At 30.1% G+C, this 23,609-nt stretch overlaps 1 protein-coding gene across 1 annotated transcript; it reads left to right on the forward strand.

The window, feature by feature from the left end:
• The first annotated feature begins 10,704 nt into the window (after positions 1-10,704).
• LOC112023413 (serine carboxypeptidase-like) lies at positions 10,705-14,168 on the forward strand. Its single transcript, XM_065783091.1, has 9 exons — positions 10,705-11,015; positions 11,143-11,311; positions 12,264-12,383; positions 12,520-12,663; positions 12,739-12,889; positions 13,064-13,152; positions 13,266-13,524; positions 13,632-13,765; positions 13,871-14,168. Exons 1-9 carry the CDS (start codon positions 10,705-10,707, stop codon positions 13,988-13,990), a joined length of 1,497 nt encoding a protein of 498 aa, XP_065639163.1. The 3' UTR covers positions 13,991-14,168.
• Positions 14,169-23,609: the final 9,441 nt, after the last annotated feature.

The raw sequence follows: 23,609 nt of genomic DNA on the forward strand, positions 1-23,609 counted from the left end.
TTTTATTGACAAAAGTCAGCGACGTGAGCACAGTTAGTTTGGATCAATTTGAGCTTATTTTGTCAGCCCATTAGGTTACTTATCTCTAATAGTAATTCATATTTTTGATGAACTAATAGTAATTCATATTTTTAGACTAATATATATAAATAAATGTTGCACCATATATGAAAAACTACGGAATGAAATGAGAAGGCATCAATTAAAACTAGCCACGTGTAAATAAAACATTAATAATAAAATTCATAAGTATTATATTAGTTTAGTTGAGATTCATCATGTAAAAAGTACAAACTTTACACTAATCCAACCCACTAACTTGCGAAAGTTTTACATTTTTTTTAGAACTAGATCAACCCAACCCACCAACCCGAGAAAAACATATATCACCTTCTAATTGGATTGAGTTGATTGGATAGATCGAGCTGTCGGGTTCATGTACACCCCTAATAAAAGTCACAAAACACCAACTTCTACTCATTCTACAAGGACATCAATTTTGCTACTTTAGTGAATTTTGTAATATGATCTCGTTGACAAGACTCCTTGGTAGCCAACAAAATTATCACCCGTGGGTAGTTTTACATTTGTACTGCTTGATCTATCATATATGGTGCAAAATTTATTTATCTCACATTCATGTTTGTTGAGTGAAATTTCAGATCCAAATCAACCATTTCTCTGTACTTGTACCTTTCTTCACCATTAGATGTAGCATTAAATTCATGACAAAAACAAGTAAATTTCAATTGTCAAACTTTTCTTTTCTGAGTGGTTTTCTCATTTTTGTCGACCTAGAACTAATGATGCGAAAAACTACAAATTGAGGTCAATTTATTCTACTTTCGTGTCTTGTCTAAAGGGCAAAAATAAATAATAAATAAATAATGTGTGAGATTCAGCAAGTCCACTTGGCAATTGATGAATCCATCTGGCGTGGGGGACTAACGAGTCCTCAAAGGAAGTGGGGTACAACATTAGCTTTTTCAAACTCCATTTATTACTCTCGTAGTAGTCAAAAGTTATGGTGGGTAGTGTTTCTATTGTTCCTGCCTTTATAAAGACAAAATGGAAGTAGCTAGGTTTTAGACGCGGAGGCAAGAGAGGAGGATGAGGATCTATGCTAATCATGTTCTTGTCCCTTGTTAGTCTATGTTGTTTTGTTTGTTCATAGAATTCCATAGGCAGAATATTGCTAAGATTTTGTAGTCATTGCTCAAGTGGTTTAAAGGCGGTCCGTGGGCCACGCAATAAAAGTATAAAAATTACCTTAAAATTTATCGGTTTTTCTTTAGACACAGTACTCACTTTAACACAACTTATACATTTGTTAATGTGTGATTAGATTATATCACTTACACAACACTAGTACTTAGTAAAAAACAATTTAATCATAGCTCATCATGCGACTAAATAGTGTTAAAGTGTGTGGACAAATATGTGTTTTGAGACTTTTAGAAAACTCATATTTGAGCTATGATTTTTTAAATATAGATAATTTATAGTCCCCATTACATTAATTATAATTTTTTTTCTCATCTTGATGTTAAGACATCAATATATTTCTAGCGTAATTAGAATTTGAATCCAAGTCCCTATTCAATGATAAAAGATCTTATCAATTAAGGTAACTAAATCTCACTTATCATGTTTGTTAAAGATGTTAGGTTTTTTCTTTATTATGTGTAATGACCTAAGTGTCCTAATTTAGTGTAAAGCTCATCTTACCTTTGACTTTGAGGCACCTGGGTGGGGGGCCTGGGGGCTAGAGATGTGAGTTTTCTCTCTCTATTATTCTATTTTTCTCCACTATTTTTTTGTTTCAGCTTTATTTTGATCACTGTTGACCCTATAATCTTAATAATATATATTACACAATCCAATCAGTGACAGAACTATTTTAATTAATTACCCCATTCTCACTCTGCCTCCAATGCTGATTATTTTCCTTGGCATAATTTGAACCGACAAAATGGTAGGTTTGTTTTCCATTATTCATTTCCTCCGGTTTTTAATTTTTATAATATTATCTTCAAAATCATATAACCGACCATGTGATACATATCCCGTGATTTTGTATTCTTTTCTCTGATACAATCTTACACTATTTTATATATATATATATATATATATATATAATTTACCGACTTGTTATTGGACAATTCTAAATCTAGGATCTTTCTCAAAAAAGAAAAACCCCTCTGAATCTTAGAAACAAAGAAGCAAATTAACACTATTTTATATATATATATATATATATATATATAATTTACCGACTTGTTATTGGACAATTCTAAATCTAGGATCTTTCTCAAAAAAGAAAAACCCCTCTGAATCTTAGAAACAAAGAAGCAAATTATAAGTAAATGGACAAGCAAATCTCTTTGCCTGTTACAACCATATCATTCTATATTTCGATCACTACTTTTTGTGACACCACACTTCGTCCTTCAAATTCAACACAAACGTTATATCTTTTTGACTTTCATAGATAACCAAATCTCTAATTCTATTGGCGTTTTCTTGATGATCGGCTTAGTTTCTCCATGAAAGTCTCCTTATGTCTGTTTGAAAGATTGTGGGGATCTCACCATGTCACTGGCCTCATTTTTTTTTCTTTTCTTTTTTTTCCAACAATTTTAGTTCATTTTCTAATCTTATTTTCACGAATAATAATATAAAACTAATTTTTTGGATTAAGATTCTTTATAGTTCTAAAAATAAATATACTATAGTATGAGTGGGTGCTCAACAATGGACAACCTGACTCACAACACTTGAGGTATTACTCAAATGGCTGTTACCAGAGGAAGAATACCCGGGCATTACACGTAGATAGCTATAAAAACCATTAATGAAGGTTTTTTCAATAGTACAAAACATCACGAACACTGAATACATTCATTTCAAAATGCCCCTCATCACACAAATTCTTTTCTAATTCTTTTCGATTTTTAAAACCTTGTCTGCATAGAATGAAAAACCGTCAGTTAGGGGTGATTTCGCAATGTTCACCAAAATTTCATGTTTCCACTATTATATATACTAATGTGTAGTCTCGTGCATATACATACATACAATTAAAAACAATCATAGTTAAACATTTTTTTAGAAGGGATTCAAATTTAGATATATAAAATAATATGTGAAATTGAAAGAAACTCAAATTAGAATTCTAAATTAGAGTTTCAATTTTGCGCCATGTGTTCTAAATTATTTATTCTTAGAGAGTTTTATTTCTTAATTTTAGAATCAAATGTGGGATCATATCATAAATATTCATCCAAATGAGTTATTAAGTACAAAAACTAAAGAGTCTAAAATGAATGAATTGTAAAAAAATTAAAAAAAATTTATAAAAAAAAAAAAAGTGCTTCACAATAATAAATAAAAAAAATGGACAATTTACATTTTATACCTAATAATAACTTTACAAAAAATTTTAAAGAGTTAACAAAATATAAAAATGACTATTAACAGTATTTAAATTATATATATATATATAGTGTACGTTTTTAGACCCCTCAAATACAACCAGATTAACCTAGTTATTTAGCCAAGTGATTAACATAGGTAAATTATTTAGTTCTAGGTTAACACATATAAATCATATTATTGAACAGTGCAGAAAATAAATAACACTACGATATGATAACTCAGGAAAAACAAACTGGTAAAAAACATAGAGAGGATTTAACCTAGTTATCCTCAAGGTAAAACTGATCCACTATGAAAGAATTGAAGTCTACACAATAGTGACTTTGACCATTAACATCCTATTGCTACCTTGAGTAAGAAACTTACTACCACGACCACGTGACAACTCCGAGTCCACGGACTACTTCTTTCTTGGATTCACAGCATCCATAAGTACTCCCACTTGTGTTTTCTTTAAGCTCTTAATGCAGTAACTAAATCGATCACCAAACTCTTGACATAATCTTGATTCTTGATAACCCTAAATATATGTGAAAGCAAACACCTCGAGATCTCATAAGAGATTCACATACACAACATAAACAACATCTGCAACAACTACAAAACGTGGCTAGGATTTTTCCTTTTATACTTAAGCCAAAACATAAAACTCTACACGTCAAATGAGCTTGGGTTGAGTTGGAAAATTCTGCAAAAAAATAGTCTGCACGAGTTTCGATTAACCGAGTCTAATTTTCAATCAATCGAGCCAGGCAGATTTACACAGTAAATCCTGCAATATACTCGATTCCAACTTTACACATAAACATACTTTGAGCAAGTCTAAAACAAGACTAAACGTTTTGATCATGATTTACCAACATTACAAAATGAAGTTCTAATATATTTAAACCTTAAGTCTTAGAACCCAACATATAGGAATTATATTATGCATTTTATTGTATATTTTTAAGTGTATTCATGCATATGATGGGGTTACAAGCTAGTTATACATAGTATTAGCTTATAATTTTTTTTTAGACTCTTCGATTTTTTCACCAAATAATTCACTTGCCACAATTTTTTTTTTTTTAAATGGACACATGGTGGAAAATTGGACTCCAATTGAAATTCAATTTAGAATCTAATTGGAATTGGAGTCTTTTATTTTTACCCTCAATAATTTACTTGGCACAAAATTAAAAATTAAATGGGACACATGGGACAAAATTGAGAATCCAATTAAAATCTAATTAGATTTTCTCTGAGATTTGGCTACTAATATATGTATAGATTCTAGGAAAATTATATTTTACCACCTTAAATTATACTCCAGATTATACTTTGCACCCTAAACTATGACATTTGTTACACTTTGCATTCCGACATCAAGTTTACTATTAACTTGGATGGAAATCCAAAGTTTAGGGTGCAAAGTCTAATCGAAAGTATAGTTTAGAGTGGTAAAGTATAATTTATCCTTCTTCTTTTTTAAGATTGAGAAAATAATCAATTGAGTCTTTTCACGTGATATCATACTTTTCAATTCAAGTTAACGGCAAACTTAACATCAAGGTGTAAAGTGTAACAAGAGTTATAGTTTAGAGTGAAAAATATACATTTGAAAATTTTAGGGTACAAAGTGTAATTTGGAGTATCATAACTATAGTTTAGAATGAAAAAGTGTAATTTCTTTATATATTCTAACACATATTATTCCTATAATCCCTTTTGTACATTTTGAAATGAATGTATTAGATTTCATCACATCATCAATAATCTATATATATAATAATAGGTGAAGTAGAGAGAAACTCAAATTAAAATTCCTAATTAGAGTTCTAATTTTGTGCCATGTGTCTAGAATCTGAAATTGAAGTTGAATTTTGTATCATGTGGCTAAATGTGTGTGGGCTCATTCTCATTAAAACCACTTCTATGTATCGGGTCAAGTGGGTTACTGTGCTAATTAAGTTTTTTCTTGATTTTGCAGTCAAACGTGAAATCCAAAGAGATTAATATCGGTGATAAGAACTTCTTATGGGTACATCGCATAATTTCCAAAGAAATAGCAAAGCCAGAGTTTGCATCTTTGTTATAAATTGCTTACAAAGTTTGCATCTTTACATTTGCACTGAGTTTCGGATTCAAGTGCTTTCTTCTTGGTTTTGACACTGAGTTTTGTTTACTATTCACTTACAAAATTTGCATCTTTACACTTGTTATAAATTGCTAATATGTGATTAGATGCACATTATACCTAAAATTCACTATCCTTATATTTGGCTTTTCGTTCAGGTTTGGCACCTATAACAATGAAGAAAGCACTACTGTGGACCAATGGATGATACTTTTTGCAGCTGCAAAGGAACTTAGTGATCAATGAAATCTCACGCGAATTGGAGAGGACCCAGCTGTAGATGTCTGGATGGCAGATGTGAGTCACTATATTTTTAAAATTTTCAGTAAAGGTAAAGGTTATGAACAATGTAAATTTTCCAGAGAGAGATTTATTATTCTATATTTACGCAAGTTTGGTCGCTTTCTTGGAGTGGATCGCTCCACCCTGTCTTTCTACTGGAATTTTTTATTCAGATTGTTACAATTTAATTTGAAATTTTATTTGAATTTTCCTATTGTTATTACTATCATATATTATCATTCAAATTGTTCAATTAGAATCTGAAATTGGAGTCCAATTTTACTATACACGTGTACAATCTCATTATTTTTAATTTTGCTATCATGTGCAGAAGCCAATGAGATGAAATTAATAACACATTAAACACTCATGCTTTGGGAATCGATAATACCAATATAAATCCATTGGACCTGCTTCGTGATAATACAACTATGAAAGATGTATAAAAACATGCACAAACCCAGCTCTCTATAAAAAGAGATTGGAGAGAATTTCTTTTATCAACCATGAAACTTTAGAGGTTTCTTCTTCACACAAATGTCCATCATGTTACAAAATGACCCATCTAAAAACTACAAAATGAATACAACTCTGAGGGTTTTTTTTTTTTTTTAATTTTAAATTTTTTAAGCTATAAAAAATTTCAATCACCAATAGAGATTGAAGATTCAAAAGGTGAATGATTTTTAGATAAACATTGTCACCAATGTTCATCTTTTTGTGTAAAATATATATACTGCTAAGTTTTGTTAATAAATTTTTGGTTAATAATATAAATTTAGATTAACTGAGTCTTTTAAACATGAATAAACTCATGATTAATAATATATCCATTCTCGTGCGGTAGCCGGGGCTACATACTAGTAATAATAATAGGTAAAGTAGAGGGAAAATCTAATTAAGTTTCAAATTGGAATTTAATTAGAGTTTAATTTTGCGATATGTGTCTCATCTAATCTAAATTTTAGAATTTTGTGCTAAGTGAGTTAATTTAGTTTAAAAATAAAATTTCAATTAGAGTTTAATTTTGTGCCACGTATCTCATTTTATCTAAATTTTTAAATTTTTGTACCAAATTAGTTAATTTAGTGTAGAAAACGATGAGTCTAATATAATAAAAGATAAAAAAACATAATCATATAACTAAAAAAAAAATTCAAATTTATAAGTCATCTATATATATATATATATTAATAGGTAAAGCTTGAAGAAGATTGAATTAGAATTTGAAATTATGATCCAATTTTACGCCATGTGTCTAAATTTATGTGGAAATTACACCATAATTATCCACTAAGCTTGTGCCATGCATGTGTCTACTTAAGTTTTTTAATTCTTGTATCAAGTGAGTTAATGAGTGCAAAATACTAAGAAACTAATATTAAAAAACTATATATTTTTTTTAAATCACATATACTCAATAAAAATCACCATATGTTTCTCAATAAATAAATAAAATAAAAATCACCACATAACAAAAATCATCACACGCTCTATCTTATTAAAAATTAGAAAAAAAATGATCATAAATTGTATTAAATTTATATAAGAATTTTAATATGTGACTAATTACGTTTACTTTAAAAAAATAATTTGACTAATTATCTATATTTTATGATAAAAATTGTGTTTAATTTTAAATATATTTATATGTATGCATGAATGCATGTGTTACATGCTTAAAAAAAATTGATTTGACTAATTATTTATATTTTTATAATAAAAATTTTGTTTAATTTTACATGCATCCATGCATTTGTATAGAGTTACATGCTAGTATATAATAATAGGTAAAACTGAGAGAAAATCTAATTAGATTTCAAATGGAATTCAATTAAAATCTAATTTTGCGCCATGTGTTCCATCTAATATAAGTTTTAAAATTTTTGTGCTAAGTGAATTAATTCAATGTAAAAATTGCATTTTAATTATAGTTTAATTTTGCGACGTGTGCCCCATCTAATCTAAGTTTTTAAATTTTTGTACCAAATGAGTTAATTTGGTGTATTAAACGAAGAGTAAAATATAAGTAAACCATAAAAAACATAATTTTTGAATGATTGTATATTTATAAGACTTTTTTTGTAAAACTAAAATCCAAATTTATAAGTCATCTCTCTCTCTCTCTCTCTCTCTCTCTCTCTCTCTCTCTCTCTCTCTCTCTCTCTCTCTCTCTCTCTCTCTCTCTCTCTCTCTCTCTCTCTCTCTATATATATATATAAGTAAAGCTAAGAGAAAATCCAATTAGAGTCTAATATTGCACCACATATCCCATCTAATCAAAAAATTTAAAATTTTGAATCAAGTTAGTTAGTTTAATGTAAAAATTGGATTTTAATTAGAATTTAATTTTACGGCACGTGTTCTATCTAATCAAAGGTTTTTTTTTTTTTTTGTACCAAATGAGTTAATTTAGAGTAAAACACGAGGAGTTCAATATAAATAAATCATTAAAATAAAAAAAAATAAAAAAAAACATAATCATATATTTAACACTATATATAAAATTAGAGGAAGAGAGAGTTTGAATTATTTTATATTTATGAGCCTTTTTTTATAACTAAAAAATTTCATTTGGCACAAAATTATATATATATATATATATATATATAATAGGTAAAATTTAGAGAAAATCCAATTAGATTCTACAATTGAAGTCTAATTTTGCGCCATGTGTCCTAAATTATTTATTTTTAGAAAGAGTTTTATTTCTTAATTTTGGAATCAAATATGAGACCATATCATAAATATCTATTCAAGTGAGTTATTGTGTACAAAAATCAAAGAGTTTAAAATTAATGAACATAAAAATATTTTTAAAAATTGACAACTTACATTTTCTACCTAATAACCTTCTTACAAGACTTTTTAAAAAGTTAATTAAAAAAAAATGACTATCGATAATATTTAAATTATATATGTAAGATTATTATCCTATACATCTTAATGTGTATTTTTTAAGTATATTCATGCATATGCATAGGGTTACAAGCTAATTTTATATATAGAGTTAGATATATGATTATGTCTTTTATGGTTTATTTATATTTGACTTCTCGTTTTCTAAACTAAATTAATTCATTTTGCACACAAAAAAAAAAAAAAAATAGATGGGATATGTGGCGCAAAATTAAACTTTAATTGAAATCCAATTTTAAACTGAATTAACTCACTTTGCACAAAAATTTAAAAACTTAAATTAGGTGGGACACGTGACACAAAATTAGACTCTGATTGAATTCCAATTTGAAATCTAATTGGATTTTCACTTAGCTTTGCCTATATATGTATATATATATTTGAATTAACTCACTTGGTACAAAAATTTAAAACTTAAATTAGGTGGAACACGTGACACAAAATTAGACTCTGATTGAATTCCAATTTGAAATCTAATTGGATTTTCACTTAGTTTTGCCTATATATATATATATATATATATCTGAATTAACTCACTTCACACAAAAATTTAAAAATTTAGATTAGGTAAGACACGTGACACAAAATTAGACTTTAATGGTACATTTGGTACACTGTAATAATTATTACATAGGAATAAGAATAAGTATTACAAGGAATATATTAAGTTAGAATGTAATAAGTATTACTATTTATTAGTTTGGTGACCATTTAAGAATAAAATTCTGAATATGCATCTACAATTTAGTAAAGTATAAAAAGAATGTGTAATTAAATCATTTTTAAATCGAATTTCCTAAAATACACTTATTTTAGGGTGTTCAAAATAGAGTTAATAATTAACAACAAGAAAAATTTATTTTCTTTCATTTTGAAGATGTGGCAACTAATGGCTTTTTAGGAAAAATTTTAAAAAGTTATTACATAAGGTAAAAGAATAAATATTCAGTACTTTTAATAAGGAATTGTTATCCCTCATTTTAAAAAATAACTATTCATAAGGAATAACTATTCATTGTAATAAAAATATAACCAAACAACTGAATAGTTATACTATAGGAATATCTATTATATTACAATGTCTATTACAGTCTACCAAACGTGTCATAATTGAATTCCAATTTGAAATCTAATTATATTTTCTCTTAGCTTTGCCTATATATATATATATATATATATATATATATAAGTTATTACATAGGAATAACTATTATTTAAATTGAAGAATAATTATTCTTCTTTAAAATGGATGTATAAATGTACGTAATAGTTATTCTTTAATACATATAATGGGTTTTTAAATTAATATATTTCTAAAAATATAAATTTTCCTTATACATCGTCTTTTACAAGCTTTCCATATGTATCAACCAAAGTTATGAATAGTAAAAATTATTATTCCTAATGTAATTTTCATTCAATGTACCAAACATGTCCTTAATATAATATGATTTTTATTCTTTTTTTATTTTTATTTTTTTTAAAGTATGATATTTTATAATTATGATTGTTATTAATAAAAATCTATTATTATTAAGTTTGTATGTAGAAGCTAAGGACCTTGTAGTTGAATTGACATGTTCTCATGCACAAAGTGTTTGAGGGTCTAAGAGAGAAGAGATTCAAATTACGAAGTTCGCAGCATATAATTGTAACCGCCTCAAAAAAGAAAAAAAATTGTATGTATATTCTAGCATACATTTATTATCTTTGCCCTTGGGGCAATGACACACTCCATGAGGTTCGATGTATCTGTTGTTGGTTGGAAATTATATACAAAATTAGACATCCATGAGGTTCAATGTATCTACTGCTGGTTGGAAACTACATACAGAATTAGACATTTATTATGATTTTTAAGATGGAATTATATCATATCAATCACTACAAATCCCCAGCCATTGGCCCATTGTAGACTCTCAACTTTTGATACATTGCAAATTACAATGGCATCAACTTTCATTCAACTCTCTCTCTCTTTTCTCTTGCTTCTTCTCACTTCACCATTCTTATGTGCAACATATGCAAACAACCACCTTCACTTCTCCCCAAAACAGCATGCAGAAAAGCTCATAAGAAGCCTCAACTTGTTCCCCAAAGACTCCATTAACATTGCCACCCATGACCCTTCATTTGTTGCCCCAAAGATTGTAGAGAAATCGTTTAGTTTAACTTCTCTGAATCATTCTGGCACTTCAGTTGAAGATCTTGGTCACCATGCTGGTTACTATAGTCTTCCACATTCCAAAGCAGCAAGGTAGGCCTTAAAATGTTGGACGTGTAAAAAAGTTCATTGGCTTTTAATTGGTTTGATTGTTATTATATTGGGAATATACATAGTTCTAGTACTTTTTTTAATGTTTGGGATTATTTAATATATGCAGGTTGTTTTATTTGTTCTTCGAATCGCGGAACAACAGGAACGATCCTGTGGTCATATGGTTGACTGGAGGGCCAGGGTGTGGCAGTGAACTGGCTTTATTCTATGAAAATGGTCCTTTCCACATTGCAAACAACTTGTCTCTAGTGTGGAATGACTATGGCTGGGACATGGTATATATAGAATATATAATTCGTTAAGCTAGAAAATCGGCTAGTATTTTCTATTATTGCAGCGTAAATAGTATCTGCATTTTGCATATTTCCTTCAAGTTACAAGAATCTCTTAGACTCATACCATGAAATGTTCCTTGATGTATTTCCGGAAGTAAACTACAATATTATTTAAATGTTCTTTAAGCGTTCAGGCCATAGTGCAAGGAAAAAAAAAAAAAAGAGAGAAATGGTCTCTATAAGGTAAATATGATTGGTTGGAATGAAAATAAAGAGAAAAAATAAGAGAAAACGGGTAATTGTCATTCTGCCCCCACTCTTTACCCCAATATTTAATATTAACTCTCTTTCTTTTTGTTCTTTTTTTTTTTTTAAATAATAAAATATTCATATAAAAAATTATTTAATAGGGTCATGAAAGTAAATTTTTACAAACAATATTTTCTATCATAACATGTATATATATATATATATATAAATAAAAAGGAGAGAGGACATGCCAATTAGCCTAGCTAGAGGCCATTTCCAATTGCTAGTGTAGGTTGATAGATGAACTTCGATAAAAAATTATGAATATGCTGAAAATTTTGTCCTTTTATTCAACAAAGCTGATTGACAAGCTTCCTAGTGATATTTTATTTGGACAGACATTAATTGCTTCATAGCATATTAAACCATTAAATTTCAACGGTTTGGCACATTTTAATGTTTCAAACAAAGGCACTCAAGATTTAAATCCTCCCATCCCTTGTAATTATTGAAAATATACATAAAATTTTTTTTAAAAAATAAAATAAAAACTTTAAATGTCATGTTAGTATAACATCCATACAGTCAGCATTGCGCATGGCAGGTCGTTGTATTAAACCTTTCCTAATGTACATACTTTTGAAGCTACTCGATATCTTTTTACCACCTACTAATCAATACAACTTTTATTGTCTTTTGTCAGGCATCAAACCTTCTTTACGTGGACCAGCCTGTCGGAACTGGATTCAGTTATAGTACTGATGAGAGTGACTTTCGCCATGATGAAGGCGGTGTTAGCAATGACTTGCATGACTTTTTGCAGGTCTGTCTGCTCTCTCATGTGTATGTGTGCGCTTCCATGAAAAAAGAAACAAGAATCATGCATTTATGCTTGGTTACATGTGATCGGAATTTGTCAGGAAGCTCAAGGTTCACAAACTTTTTCCACATTGTTTCAGGCATTTTTCAAGGAGCATCCTCAATTTGCTAAAAATGACTTCTACATAACTGGAGAATCATATGCTGGGCACTACATTCCAGCATTTGCTACTCGGGTTCACCAAGGAAACAAAGCAAAAGAAGGAATTCATATAAACCTGAAAGTAGCTCTCAGATTTATCCAGAGTTAGTTGCTTTAGTCCCACTTTATCAGATACTTAACTCATATGCTTCAACAGGGATTTGCTATTGGAAATGGGCTAACCAATCCTGAAATCCAGTACAAAGCATACACTGACTATGCACTGGAAATGAAGTTAATTGATAGTTCTGATTACAATCGTATTAACTTGGATATTCCACAATGTGAACAGGCAGCAAAAAAGTGTGGTAATTTTTCTATTTCTTAATTTCAAATTACTTCTCATTCTTATTGCCTTATAGATACAACATTATATTACTCTCAAAGATTACTGATATCTGTAACTTTTAAGACCTAGAAGCAGATTTAATTAGTTTGCAACTACTCTATCATTGATCAATCATATGGAACAGCATTGTCAGGCGCTGGTGGCGAAAATGATTGTGTGACTGCATATGACATTTGCAGTGACATATTCAATCAGATCTTAAGCATAGCTGGTGATATAAATGTAAGAAGGCATAAAACAACTATTATTCTGTAGTTGTTGCGAAAGCATTACACTGTGAAGAAAAAATGTATTTTCAACTTTGATGAAAAACTTGTTATAAATTTGATCTGCAGTACTATGACATTAGAAAGGAATGCACCGGAGAGATGTGTTATGATTTCTCAAACATTGAGACATTCCTGAACAAGAAGTCAACTAGGGATGCTCTAGGGGTTGGGGACAGAAAGTTCATTTCATGCAGTAGTGATGTACATAATGCCATGCAGAATGACTGGATGAGGAATCTTGAAGTAGGTATTCCTGCTCTTCTAGAGGATGGAATCAAGGTGCTTGTGTATGCTGGGGAGTATGACCTCATATGCAATTGGCTCGGTAAGTGTCTTTGGCTCAACAGAATTAGGAACTTGAAATAAACACCTTAAAGAATGTAGAGTTTGTTTTTCTTAGTATATCCTATTGATTCCTTTCTCTCTCGGCAGGGAATTCAAGGTGGGTTCAAGCCATGGAATGGTCAGGACAGGAACAGTATGGGGCAGCCCCAACTGTTCCATTTGTAGTTGACGGTGCTGAAGCAGGATTGCTAAAGAGCCATGGGCCTCTCACTTTCCTCAAGGCCTCTCTCTCTCTCTCTCTCTCTCTCTCTCTCACACACACACACACACACACACAAACTTTGTATCCTGATTTGACAAACTTGGTTCCATGTCACAACACATAGGTCCATGATGCTGGTCACATGGTTCCAATGGATCAGCCTAAAGCTTCTCTACAGATGCTGGGGAGCTGGATGCAAGGGAAACTAACCAAGTCTGAGGCAGAAGATAGGGTTTCTCCCTAGTGATGGCCTCAATGAACCAGGCATACTCTTACTGAGCATGTGCCTACATTATGGATTTCAGGAATGGTGTCTGGGTAGGACTAGTTGTGATATGTTTGTCCATCAGTGACCGCAAGGTTCTTGTTTTCAACTACTCCTTAAAATATTTTATTGCTAGAATGAAGCTTCCTGCAGAATGATGAATAAAGATTATTTCATATATATGAATGTTCAGTGAATATACATTAACCATCACATGCTATACATTAATTTGGGCTATAGATACAGTCATATTTATTATCATAGTTATGACATAATAGGCACAGTTATAAATAATTAAAAAATAATAATTTGTGGCATCTACAATAACTAAGGTTGCGTTTTGCATTAGCTTAAAAAAAAAAGTTTTTTTTTTACTATTTAGCCTATTTTTGTTACTATTTACGAGTCTTATTGCACTTTTGGATACTATTGATCATGAGTTTTACTGTATTATTTCAGTTACTTTTTAACTTTATTTACAGTACTTTCAGCAAATAAGTTGTTCCCAAACAAACTCTAAAAATCAATTGAACATGAAATATCGTCAGTGATTGTTAGTCATTGATTTTAATTTGTACAAAGATTGGATTTCATTAGAGGAGAAAAACTTGTAGTTTTATCATATATGTTTATCTTGTCATGATTTTCATCCCAAAGATGAGTTCTCATACATTAGAAACAAATTTGATTAAAAAAAAAAAAAACTCATTAACAATCCCAGTCTACATGCCTTTGAGAAACAGCCACTAAGTAAAGCTTGCTTCTTTATTTATTTATTTATTGCCTTTTGTTTTTCTTAAATCCTTTTAACGCTGACACAAGGCATCTAAACCAGTCCTCCCAAGTAATAAGAAGAAATGACAGAAGTACTACCTTACTTTAAAATATTTTATCACATAAACTTTTGAAATCTCATAAAGATATCATTATTCTTTATAAATATATATATATATATATACACATATATATATATACACACATATATATATATATATATATTTAAACTCTCCATTAGATTCTTACCGCAATTCACTTAAAAAACCATTAAGTATTACCTTACTTACATATTAATAACTACCACAATTATCCAATTTCATTCAAAAAAAAAAAAAAAGAGAGAAAAAAAACTTAATTAAACTTTTTTTTATATTGCACGGATTATCGACTAGCCTACTCAAAAGAAAGATAAGAAAGATTTTAACTAATAGACAATAACATTGTTTGCTTCAAACTCATAAGGAAATAAGAATCCTCAATTTTAAATGCTTATGAAGTGTGAAGAGTAAGGGCTAAGGTTTAATTCTCCAGGAAGAAGATTCATACACATATTAACTTAGATTAGGCTAGAATAAAATTTCGTATAAAAAATTTATTAAAAAAAATCCACAGTATGCATGCGCATGGCGTCCACTTCAAAATCTTATGAATCCTCACTTTTCCCTTGTACGTGTTTAATGAGACAACGACCGAAGAAATTAGCTGGGCCCTTTGTGAGACTAAAGAATTTCACCACTACAATCATATTTAAGAAGTTTTAAAAGTCTGTATCAAAAAAAAAAGGTTTTAAAAGTCAATTTGTCATTCACTTCTTAATTGTTTAGTGCAAGTAAGAGAAATGCTAGGAACATCAATTTTGGCACAATTTTGTGCCATAATTCGCCACATGGCAAGTTGTGCCACCATAAACTTATTTAGTGGGCAGCTCCTAGTGTTTCCAAAGGAGATATCTAGAATTCACCCCAACTATCTTTTTTTTTTTTTTTTTTAATGCAAGTCAAATTTCATACAAATTATATATTAGTTATCATTCAATCCATAAATCCAGTTTTATTCATAATTTTGAAATGCAGAAACTTACATTTAAACATTTTATAGATGAGATAGTTATTGATTTCAAATCATTTTGAAATTTTGCAAGCATGAAGATTATAAGAAGAAAATGTAATATAACAATAGACATGTCAAAATTTTCATCCAATAAAAAGATATTTAGTGATATAATATTAATTAAAGTTACATCTAGTGTAACTTGAATCATTTTTTTTTTTTTTTAATGCAAGTCAAATTTCATACAAATTATATATTAGTTATCATTCAATCCATAAATCCAGTTTTATTCATAATTTTGAAATGCAGAAACTTACATTTAAACATTTTATAGATGAGATAGTTATTGATTTCAAATCATTTTGAAATTTTGCAAGCATGAAGATTATAAGAAGAAAATGTAATATAACAATAGACATGTCAAAATTTTCATCCAATAAAAAGATATTTAGTGATATAATATTAATTAAAGTTACATCTAGTGTAACTTGAATCCAACTTCTATATAATAACAATAATAATAATGATGATGATGATGATGTAGGGGTGATAGGCCCACTAGTGTATATTGGGCCGGGGGCTCGGTCCGAGGATGCCTAATAGTCCGAGGATGGGTAAATGTTGTTATAGAGGTCAGCATTAATGAATAAAGGAAGGGATCTGGACATGATGGTCTAGGAAGGTGGTCCAAGGAGGGATGCTTCCTTAGCTAAGCAAAGCAGAGGTCAGAAAGTGCGGTCTGCCATCCAGAGCAGCGTTCTGGGAGTTTCTTTGATAAGGATGCATGTCATGGGAGCATGGGAGCTATGAAATATCTAAGAGAAAGCTGCTACTACCACATTAAATGTTTTATAACTAACTCTCTAGCCACATTAATGAGGAAATGATACTTGAACAGTAATTTCCAGCTTTACAGCTACTCCCAAAGACTTCAGGAAGGTGTTGATGGGATAAAGATTTACACCAACAATCTAATCTAAACATGAAGGATAGGGATGAAAGAAGAAAGATAGTATATAGTAGAAATAGGACTCTAAGGAAAAGGGGGGTTGGAAAAAAGAAGAGAAAAAAAACTATAGCAACAAGAACTGTACTTGTAATCAAATTCAAAGAAAGATATACTAGAACTAGTCTCCTCGGATTATGCCGATGACGATTTTATTTGGATAAAACCAATTTATTTTTATGTCTTTGTCATCTGAATCCACCTTAATTGTTGTTTCAACTCATTAGGACCAATTTTTCAACTTACTCTCTACAAATTCATTGTATTGGATTCTTTGGCCCAAGATCCTTTTGACTCTTGGGCTTAAAAAGCCAATTGGGTCCTTACAAATATAATAATAATAATAATAATAATAATAATGACATATAAATTTGTGAGATCTCAACCCGTGCAATGAATGGGAAACTTTAATAAAATATGATTTTTTTTTTTTTTTCATGAAAAATGATTTTCTCTCTCTCTCTTATTTTGTATATAAATTTGAAATTTGATAAGAACAAAGTTTAGTTACAAAATTAGTTGTAACTTTTTAACTACAAAATTGGTTGTAGTTTTAGGTTACAACCTTACTTAATATTTTTTTATTAGAGGTAAATTTTGACAAATCCATTTTTAAATTACATCTTCTTTTTATATCCTTCATGCTTGTAAAATTTTTAGAAAATTAAAGATCAATAACTTTGTCATCAATGAGTTGTTAACGTGCAAGTTTTTGTAGTTTAAAATTATTCATAAAATGTAAGCTCATAGATCATATAGTAAATAATATCTAATTGATACAATATGACATTTGCATTAAGAGCATAAAGAACATGCAATTCAATTGTTAGATTTTCAAAATATTAGTAATATTTATTTTATTAAGGTTGTATTCTAAGGTTACTACTAATTTTATAACTAAACTTTTTTCATTTGATAATTATGATAGTTTTTAATAAATATTTTTATTAATATTGTGTTTGTGTGTGAAATATTAAATATGATAATTATGGTAGATATTAATAGGTATTTATAAATAATGATTGTGTTTTTATATTTAACTATTTAATATTAAAATATGGTATTTATTAATAGTATTATATTATTTAAAGAAGGGAGTGGCTTACCTCCAGTTTAAAAATCTCATTTTTCCTCCCATTTTTAAATAAGGACAAGATTTAGGTATAATACTTAAGTGTTGTTTCTTATATTCTCCTTTTAAGATTCTACAATGTGGATTTTTTCTCATGAGATAGAAGTGTATTTTTTTAATTAAGTAGCCACATGAATGAATCTTAAGAGGGGAACCTAAGGAACTGCACTTAAAGTACTGTACCTAAGTTTTGTCCTTTAAATAAAAAGTTTGGCTTACCTCTAGTACTTTTTTAACTGGAGGTCTCCTTTTCTTTTAATACACAGTGACAAGTGGTAGTGACTTTTAATGTTTACCTTTTATTTAATTAGTGAGTGACATGGCAGTTTTTCATCTATATATACAATAAAACTGAAGTCTTTGACTATTTGTTGACTTTTTTTTAAGCTCCCACAATTTTCCACATCACAACTATTTTCTTTTTCTTTTTATTTTACATTTTATTTTAAAAAGCCAATTTCACGCACCTCTCTCATCCGCTTCTCTGAAACCCTAAAACACCAGCCACTCTTACGCAACCTCTTTCATCTGCTTCTCTCAAACCATGAGAGAACACACAAAGGCTGAAACTAAGCATGTAATATGCTATTCAAAATCATATTTTGTCCGGCAAATTCACCAATTTTGTCACTGTCTCTCTGTAATTCTCTCTCTTATGATTTTGCTAGTGTAACGTTTGAAGAATGAATTTAAAATTGGAATCTTTTGTTTCTCTATTTTTTATTGGATTACTTAATTGGTGAATAAACCATAATAAACATTTACCTATTTGGTGGCTAAGCAACAAAGAATGATCATATCACGTGACCTAGAATTGCCAGATCTCCTTTGATTCATTTCATTATTGTTGGACAATTTTTGAATTTGCATAGGATTTAATGGACTCTGAAACTATGGGGGCAATTTAAGAGGTAATTTTTTTGTTTTGTTTTAATTATTCCAATCTTTTGTTAAATTTGATTGCAATAGTAAGTTTATAATTTAATCTCCATTATGAGTTCAAATTTAATTTTTCCTATACCCGTTTAATAGTTATTGCCATTGAAAGTGTCAAAGTTTATAATTTTAGTACAAATTTTGTAGTTTGTTATTGTGATTTTCATGTTTAGTTTTTGTGGAAGTAATGATGATGATTGTGAAAGGTTTATTTCATTTATTATTTTAATTTATTAAAACAAAAGGATATTTCAATTGAAGAAATACTAGAGATAAGTCAAACTCTTAAATAAACGAGTGACCATGAAAAAAAATAAAGTGATCCATCAATTAGAAAAACTAGTCGCAAACCTGCGCGCTGCGCATGATAAATTTTTTATTTTTTATGATTGAGTTATTATTTTGAATAATTTTCAATGTATTACTACTTAAGCCCTCTCAATAGCTAGGCTCTAATATTGAATTTTAAATAATTTTAAGTTCAAATTATTTTGAATAATTTTCAATGTATTACTACTTAAGCCCTACCAACCATCATTTAACGGTCATTATAGCAAAAGCTCATTTCAAATAACTAGTGGATAATATGAACACCCTACCAATAATATGAGGACTGTTTTAGCAAAGCATTTCATTTTAGAGAGACCTGAAGAAATATTCCAGCTTGTGTGAACTTGCAATTTAATAGATAATCTGTTATAATTTGGTAGAAACCAAAAGATAATATAATCTCAATTTTATAATAGCCATTTCATTAATTGAGAGTTGGACAGACTTTATGAAACAATCTAGCTGTTGAACTTAAAATTTTATAGATAATCTGTAATCAACTAGTAGAAAATATGAACAACCTACACAACCAAAAGAAAATATAAAAAATATTTTAGCATAGCCTTTTCATTTTATAGTTGTTGAACTTGCAATTTAATAGATATTTCGTAATCAACTGGTAGAAAATATGAACAACCTACACAACCAAATAAAAATTTAAAGAATATTTTAGCAAAACCCTTTCATTTTATTTATAATTAAAAGTTAGAAATACTTGAAAAAACAATCCAGTGTAAAAACATGTAAATTAATAGGTAACTTGTGAGCAACTGGTAGGTAAAATAGTAATCAAAACAGTGACAAGTGTCCACATCATTGAACAGCAAAACCTTTTTTTTTATTTTTTTATTTTTTTATAATCTTTTGATAAATGAACACAAACACTCACATGCAAATACACACTCAAACACTTAAAAAATATAATATTTTATGTCATCTATCTATAGTGTCTTCCTACTTGGTAAGTAAGTTCACACAAGTATCATGAGGACCATTTTTCTCAGACTATTTGGAGATTCTTGAATTTATGCAATTCTGTTAAAAATTAAAATATCGCAAGGTAAGACCAACCCAAAAACTTAAACTATAATATTTTTTTAGACCAACCTCATTCTTTTTAATCTCCCTCCTCTTTTGCTTTTAATCTACCTTTGTTTTTACTCTTTCACTTTGTGTTAAAACCTTCCACTACCAAGCATGTGAATTTCAGTCAAAAATTCATTAAATAACTTATTGCTCCACAATTGATTTTCCAACTAATATAATTGCAATTAACACCTTCCTTTTGAATGAGATCAATAGACAAAAGACCCAAAAACATAACAGTTTTGTTTTTTGTTCTTCGAAATGTATTATGTATATAACCATGTTTTGAAACTTGGCCTTTGGTAGTAATTATTTCACATAATGGACCTCATAAGAAGACTAAATTACTGAACTTTTTTGAGAATCAGCTAAATTATTGAACTTAATGATGTATATAAGGCTACATCCAGGAAATAATTGATTAACCATGTTCTAAGGCATCAAGATGGTTGCTGAAAAATGTCGTAGACACTAATCTCAATGTTGATTTCTTTTTCCTTAGCTCATCGTGCTTAAATAATAGTAACATGACATAAGAGGCATAAATTTTTTTAAAAGTCTGCAATTAATTAAAACTTCTCAATTTGAGGAAAGTATAGCACTTACAATAGTTTAGGACGTGCCTATTAGGAAAAAATATCACAAACGATCCAAAGAATTTTCCAAGTGCTATGCATGGGAAAGTTAAATCGTGGTCCCAAAGAGCAACAAAAAGTTGTTTTTAGGCCCCCTAGAAGTGTTCTTACTTTTCCACGGTGCCTTCGATACTTCCAAACCAAAAGTGCAACTTATGTAGTCTCACTGCTCTGCTCTATAGTTGTTGTCCAGCAAACCTCAGTTTGGCAAGAATATTGTGGGAAAAATAATGAAAGAAGCCAATACAAGTGCATCAACCAACTATAAAAATGGATTTTCAATTCCAAATTTTCAATAAATGATAAGCTATTCCAAGTCCAATCAAAGATAAGTTGCAAAACAATAGGGCTTTGAACATTTACATTCCAAGTTATTTCCAATCGGTCAATGGGCACGTTTGCCTAAGGCAGAAGGTACAATTTCACCACAACTAATTGGGTATTAATCCCACCAATAACCTATTTCATAAATTAAAACCTCCCTTCAGAATAAAAATAAGACACAGATGAGTGAGATGGTAAAAAGGAAAAGTATAAAAATAGAAGAACCTAGGAAAAGTCCTACTATGGCTTTGTGCCAACTTGCAAAAGAAAATGCAAAGGTATAAACACTGTGTTGGGCATTTTTCTTAAGGTTCTGTCAGTCTGAAAATACAATTTAAAAGACAATGGCTAACTAAAAATAAATAAACAAAAGTGGTCCCAACTAGCTGAACAGGTATATGCAATTAGACAAAAAGTTGTTGTATTTGTGAGTGCAAACAATGAGTGAATTCCATTGGTTAAGCAAGTCAAGGACAATGTAAGCTTCGATCTCTCAACAATCAAAATTCTTTGTTCATAATTGAAGGGCTTGGGTTACTCCATCTCAAATTCTCCAGAATTCAACTTTAAGCAGTTTTGGACAATTGTTATGTCCATATTTACCCATGATCTTGAATCAACCCGCCTGCACTGATTGGTCTTGGACGACCCATAGTGACCCAAATTCTCGGGCCAATAATAAAGATTCAATTTTGAATGTGTGTTTGTCTTCCTTATAATCTCAGAAACTAAGTTGTGTGTTCAAAACCAAGCAGCAAACCACTACTACCAATCCATATAAATCAAAAGACAAACTATTGGCAGTATTTCTGCAGCTTCTGTCAGACAGTGCACCAATTAAAAACCACAGCAACCATAACAATCATCCACACCACACCACGAAAGAGGCCATAATAAAATGTAAAAAGGGAAACCAAAAACATCAAGCAAAATAATGGAGCACAAAAAGAATTGGGGTTTAGAGATACCTCAACCGAATCAGCCAGGTTCCGTAAGTATCTATATATTGTGAGGAGAGGAAGACAGCAAGGAAGGAACTCAGATAAGTGGCCGTTACTGTGAAACCGTAGAGCAAGAAGGTGGGGAGATTTTCAGACTCTTTGGTTGTCCTTGAAACCGTTATTGTGAAACCGTAGAGTTGAAGCATAGCACTAAACTCTCTGGTTGTCCTCACGCTGTGCTTCTCATGCACAATCTTTCAGGGTTCCACAGTTTTAAATCTTTCCTTTAAGTTGAAAAGGCCTTGGGCTGGGCTTTATGATGGAAGTAAATAGATAAAGAGTGGGCTGAGATTTATTATAGGGCTAAGATTTATTGTTCTGAAATTTGTAAAAATTGTTTTAAAATTGTAGGTAAAATAAAAATTTAAAAAAAAAAAAAAAAGGATTGGGATGACGTGGTCGTTGACGTGGTGCAACGTGAGCGCAGTGACATTAAACGCTACGCTTCAACTTTTAGTAATATATAGATATAGATAAGCAACATGTGCTTTCAAAAATAAAAGAAAACCTCTTTTGTGATAAAAAGTGGAGGAAAAAGGCAAGGACTCCATCAGACTTGAGCCGACATGCAGTTGACAGTGGGAGAAAATTAACCATCGTAGCCATCACTAGCGAACAACGCCTTACCTAGGCAACGATTAATTTGAGATAGATCTTCATAGCCATTGCCTTGCTCTTCTATGGACCACCTCTCTCTGTTCTCTACACCACATTTCCCATCAATGATCAACATCGAAGGAACGATGGCCAATGGCAATCCAAGGTAGGACCAAAAGCATTGAACTTTGGTTGAACAATTGATTTTCATGTCTAGGTATGGGTTGTAGACTTGGTGGAATCATGGGTCACAATGGCGGATTTGTGGTGATGGTAACCGTGATTTGTGTTGTATGGTGGATTTTTGGACGGTGGTGGTAGGGTGGTTTTAGTTGAAGTTGCATATCAGTTTGGCTCAAGAGATGGTGAAGGGGAGAAGCAAGAGAGATGAGAAATTGTCGGCTTTTTCTAACTGTTGGATCACTTTTTTTTCCACACGTCACTCGCCTATTTAAAAATGGGAGGAAACATGAGATTTCTAGATCGGAGGTGAGACGACCCCTTTAAAGAAAACATGATGTGTCAAGATTCTAATTGAGATTTTAAATATATAGAATTATTTTAATAAATATAATAAAATTTCAACTTATGACATCCACTTCATGATAGTTGCTTTTTATCACCAGGCCAAGACACTGATCGATATTTGGTGTAGGCAGGGTTCGAACTCCAAATCTCTTATTTAATGACAAGAGATTTACTAGTTGAATTAAGTGAAACCCAC

Source organism: Quercus suber, unplaced genomic scaffold (assembly GCF_002906115.3).
Source record: "Quercus suber isolate HL8 unplaced genomic scaffold, Cork oak 2.0 scaffold_328, whole genome shotgun sequence".
Lineage (NCBI taxonomy): Eukaryota > Viridiplantae > Streptophyta > Magnoliopsida > Fagales > Fagaceae > Quercus > Quercus suber.

Coding starts and splice junctions, on each gene's coding strand:
- LOC112023413 (XM_065783091.1), top strand. CDS start 10,705: ATGGCATCAACTTTCATTCAACTCTCTCTCTCTTTTCTCTTGCTTCTT. Junction 12,384..12,519: donor ACTTGCATGACTTTTTGCAG/GTCTGTCTGCTC, acceptor ACATTGTTTCAG/GCATTTTTCAAGGAGCATCC. Junction 12,890..13,063: donor ACAGGCAGCAAAAAAGTGTG/GTAATTTTTCTA, acceptor CAGCATTGTCAG/GCGCTGGTGGCGAAAATGAT.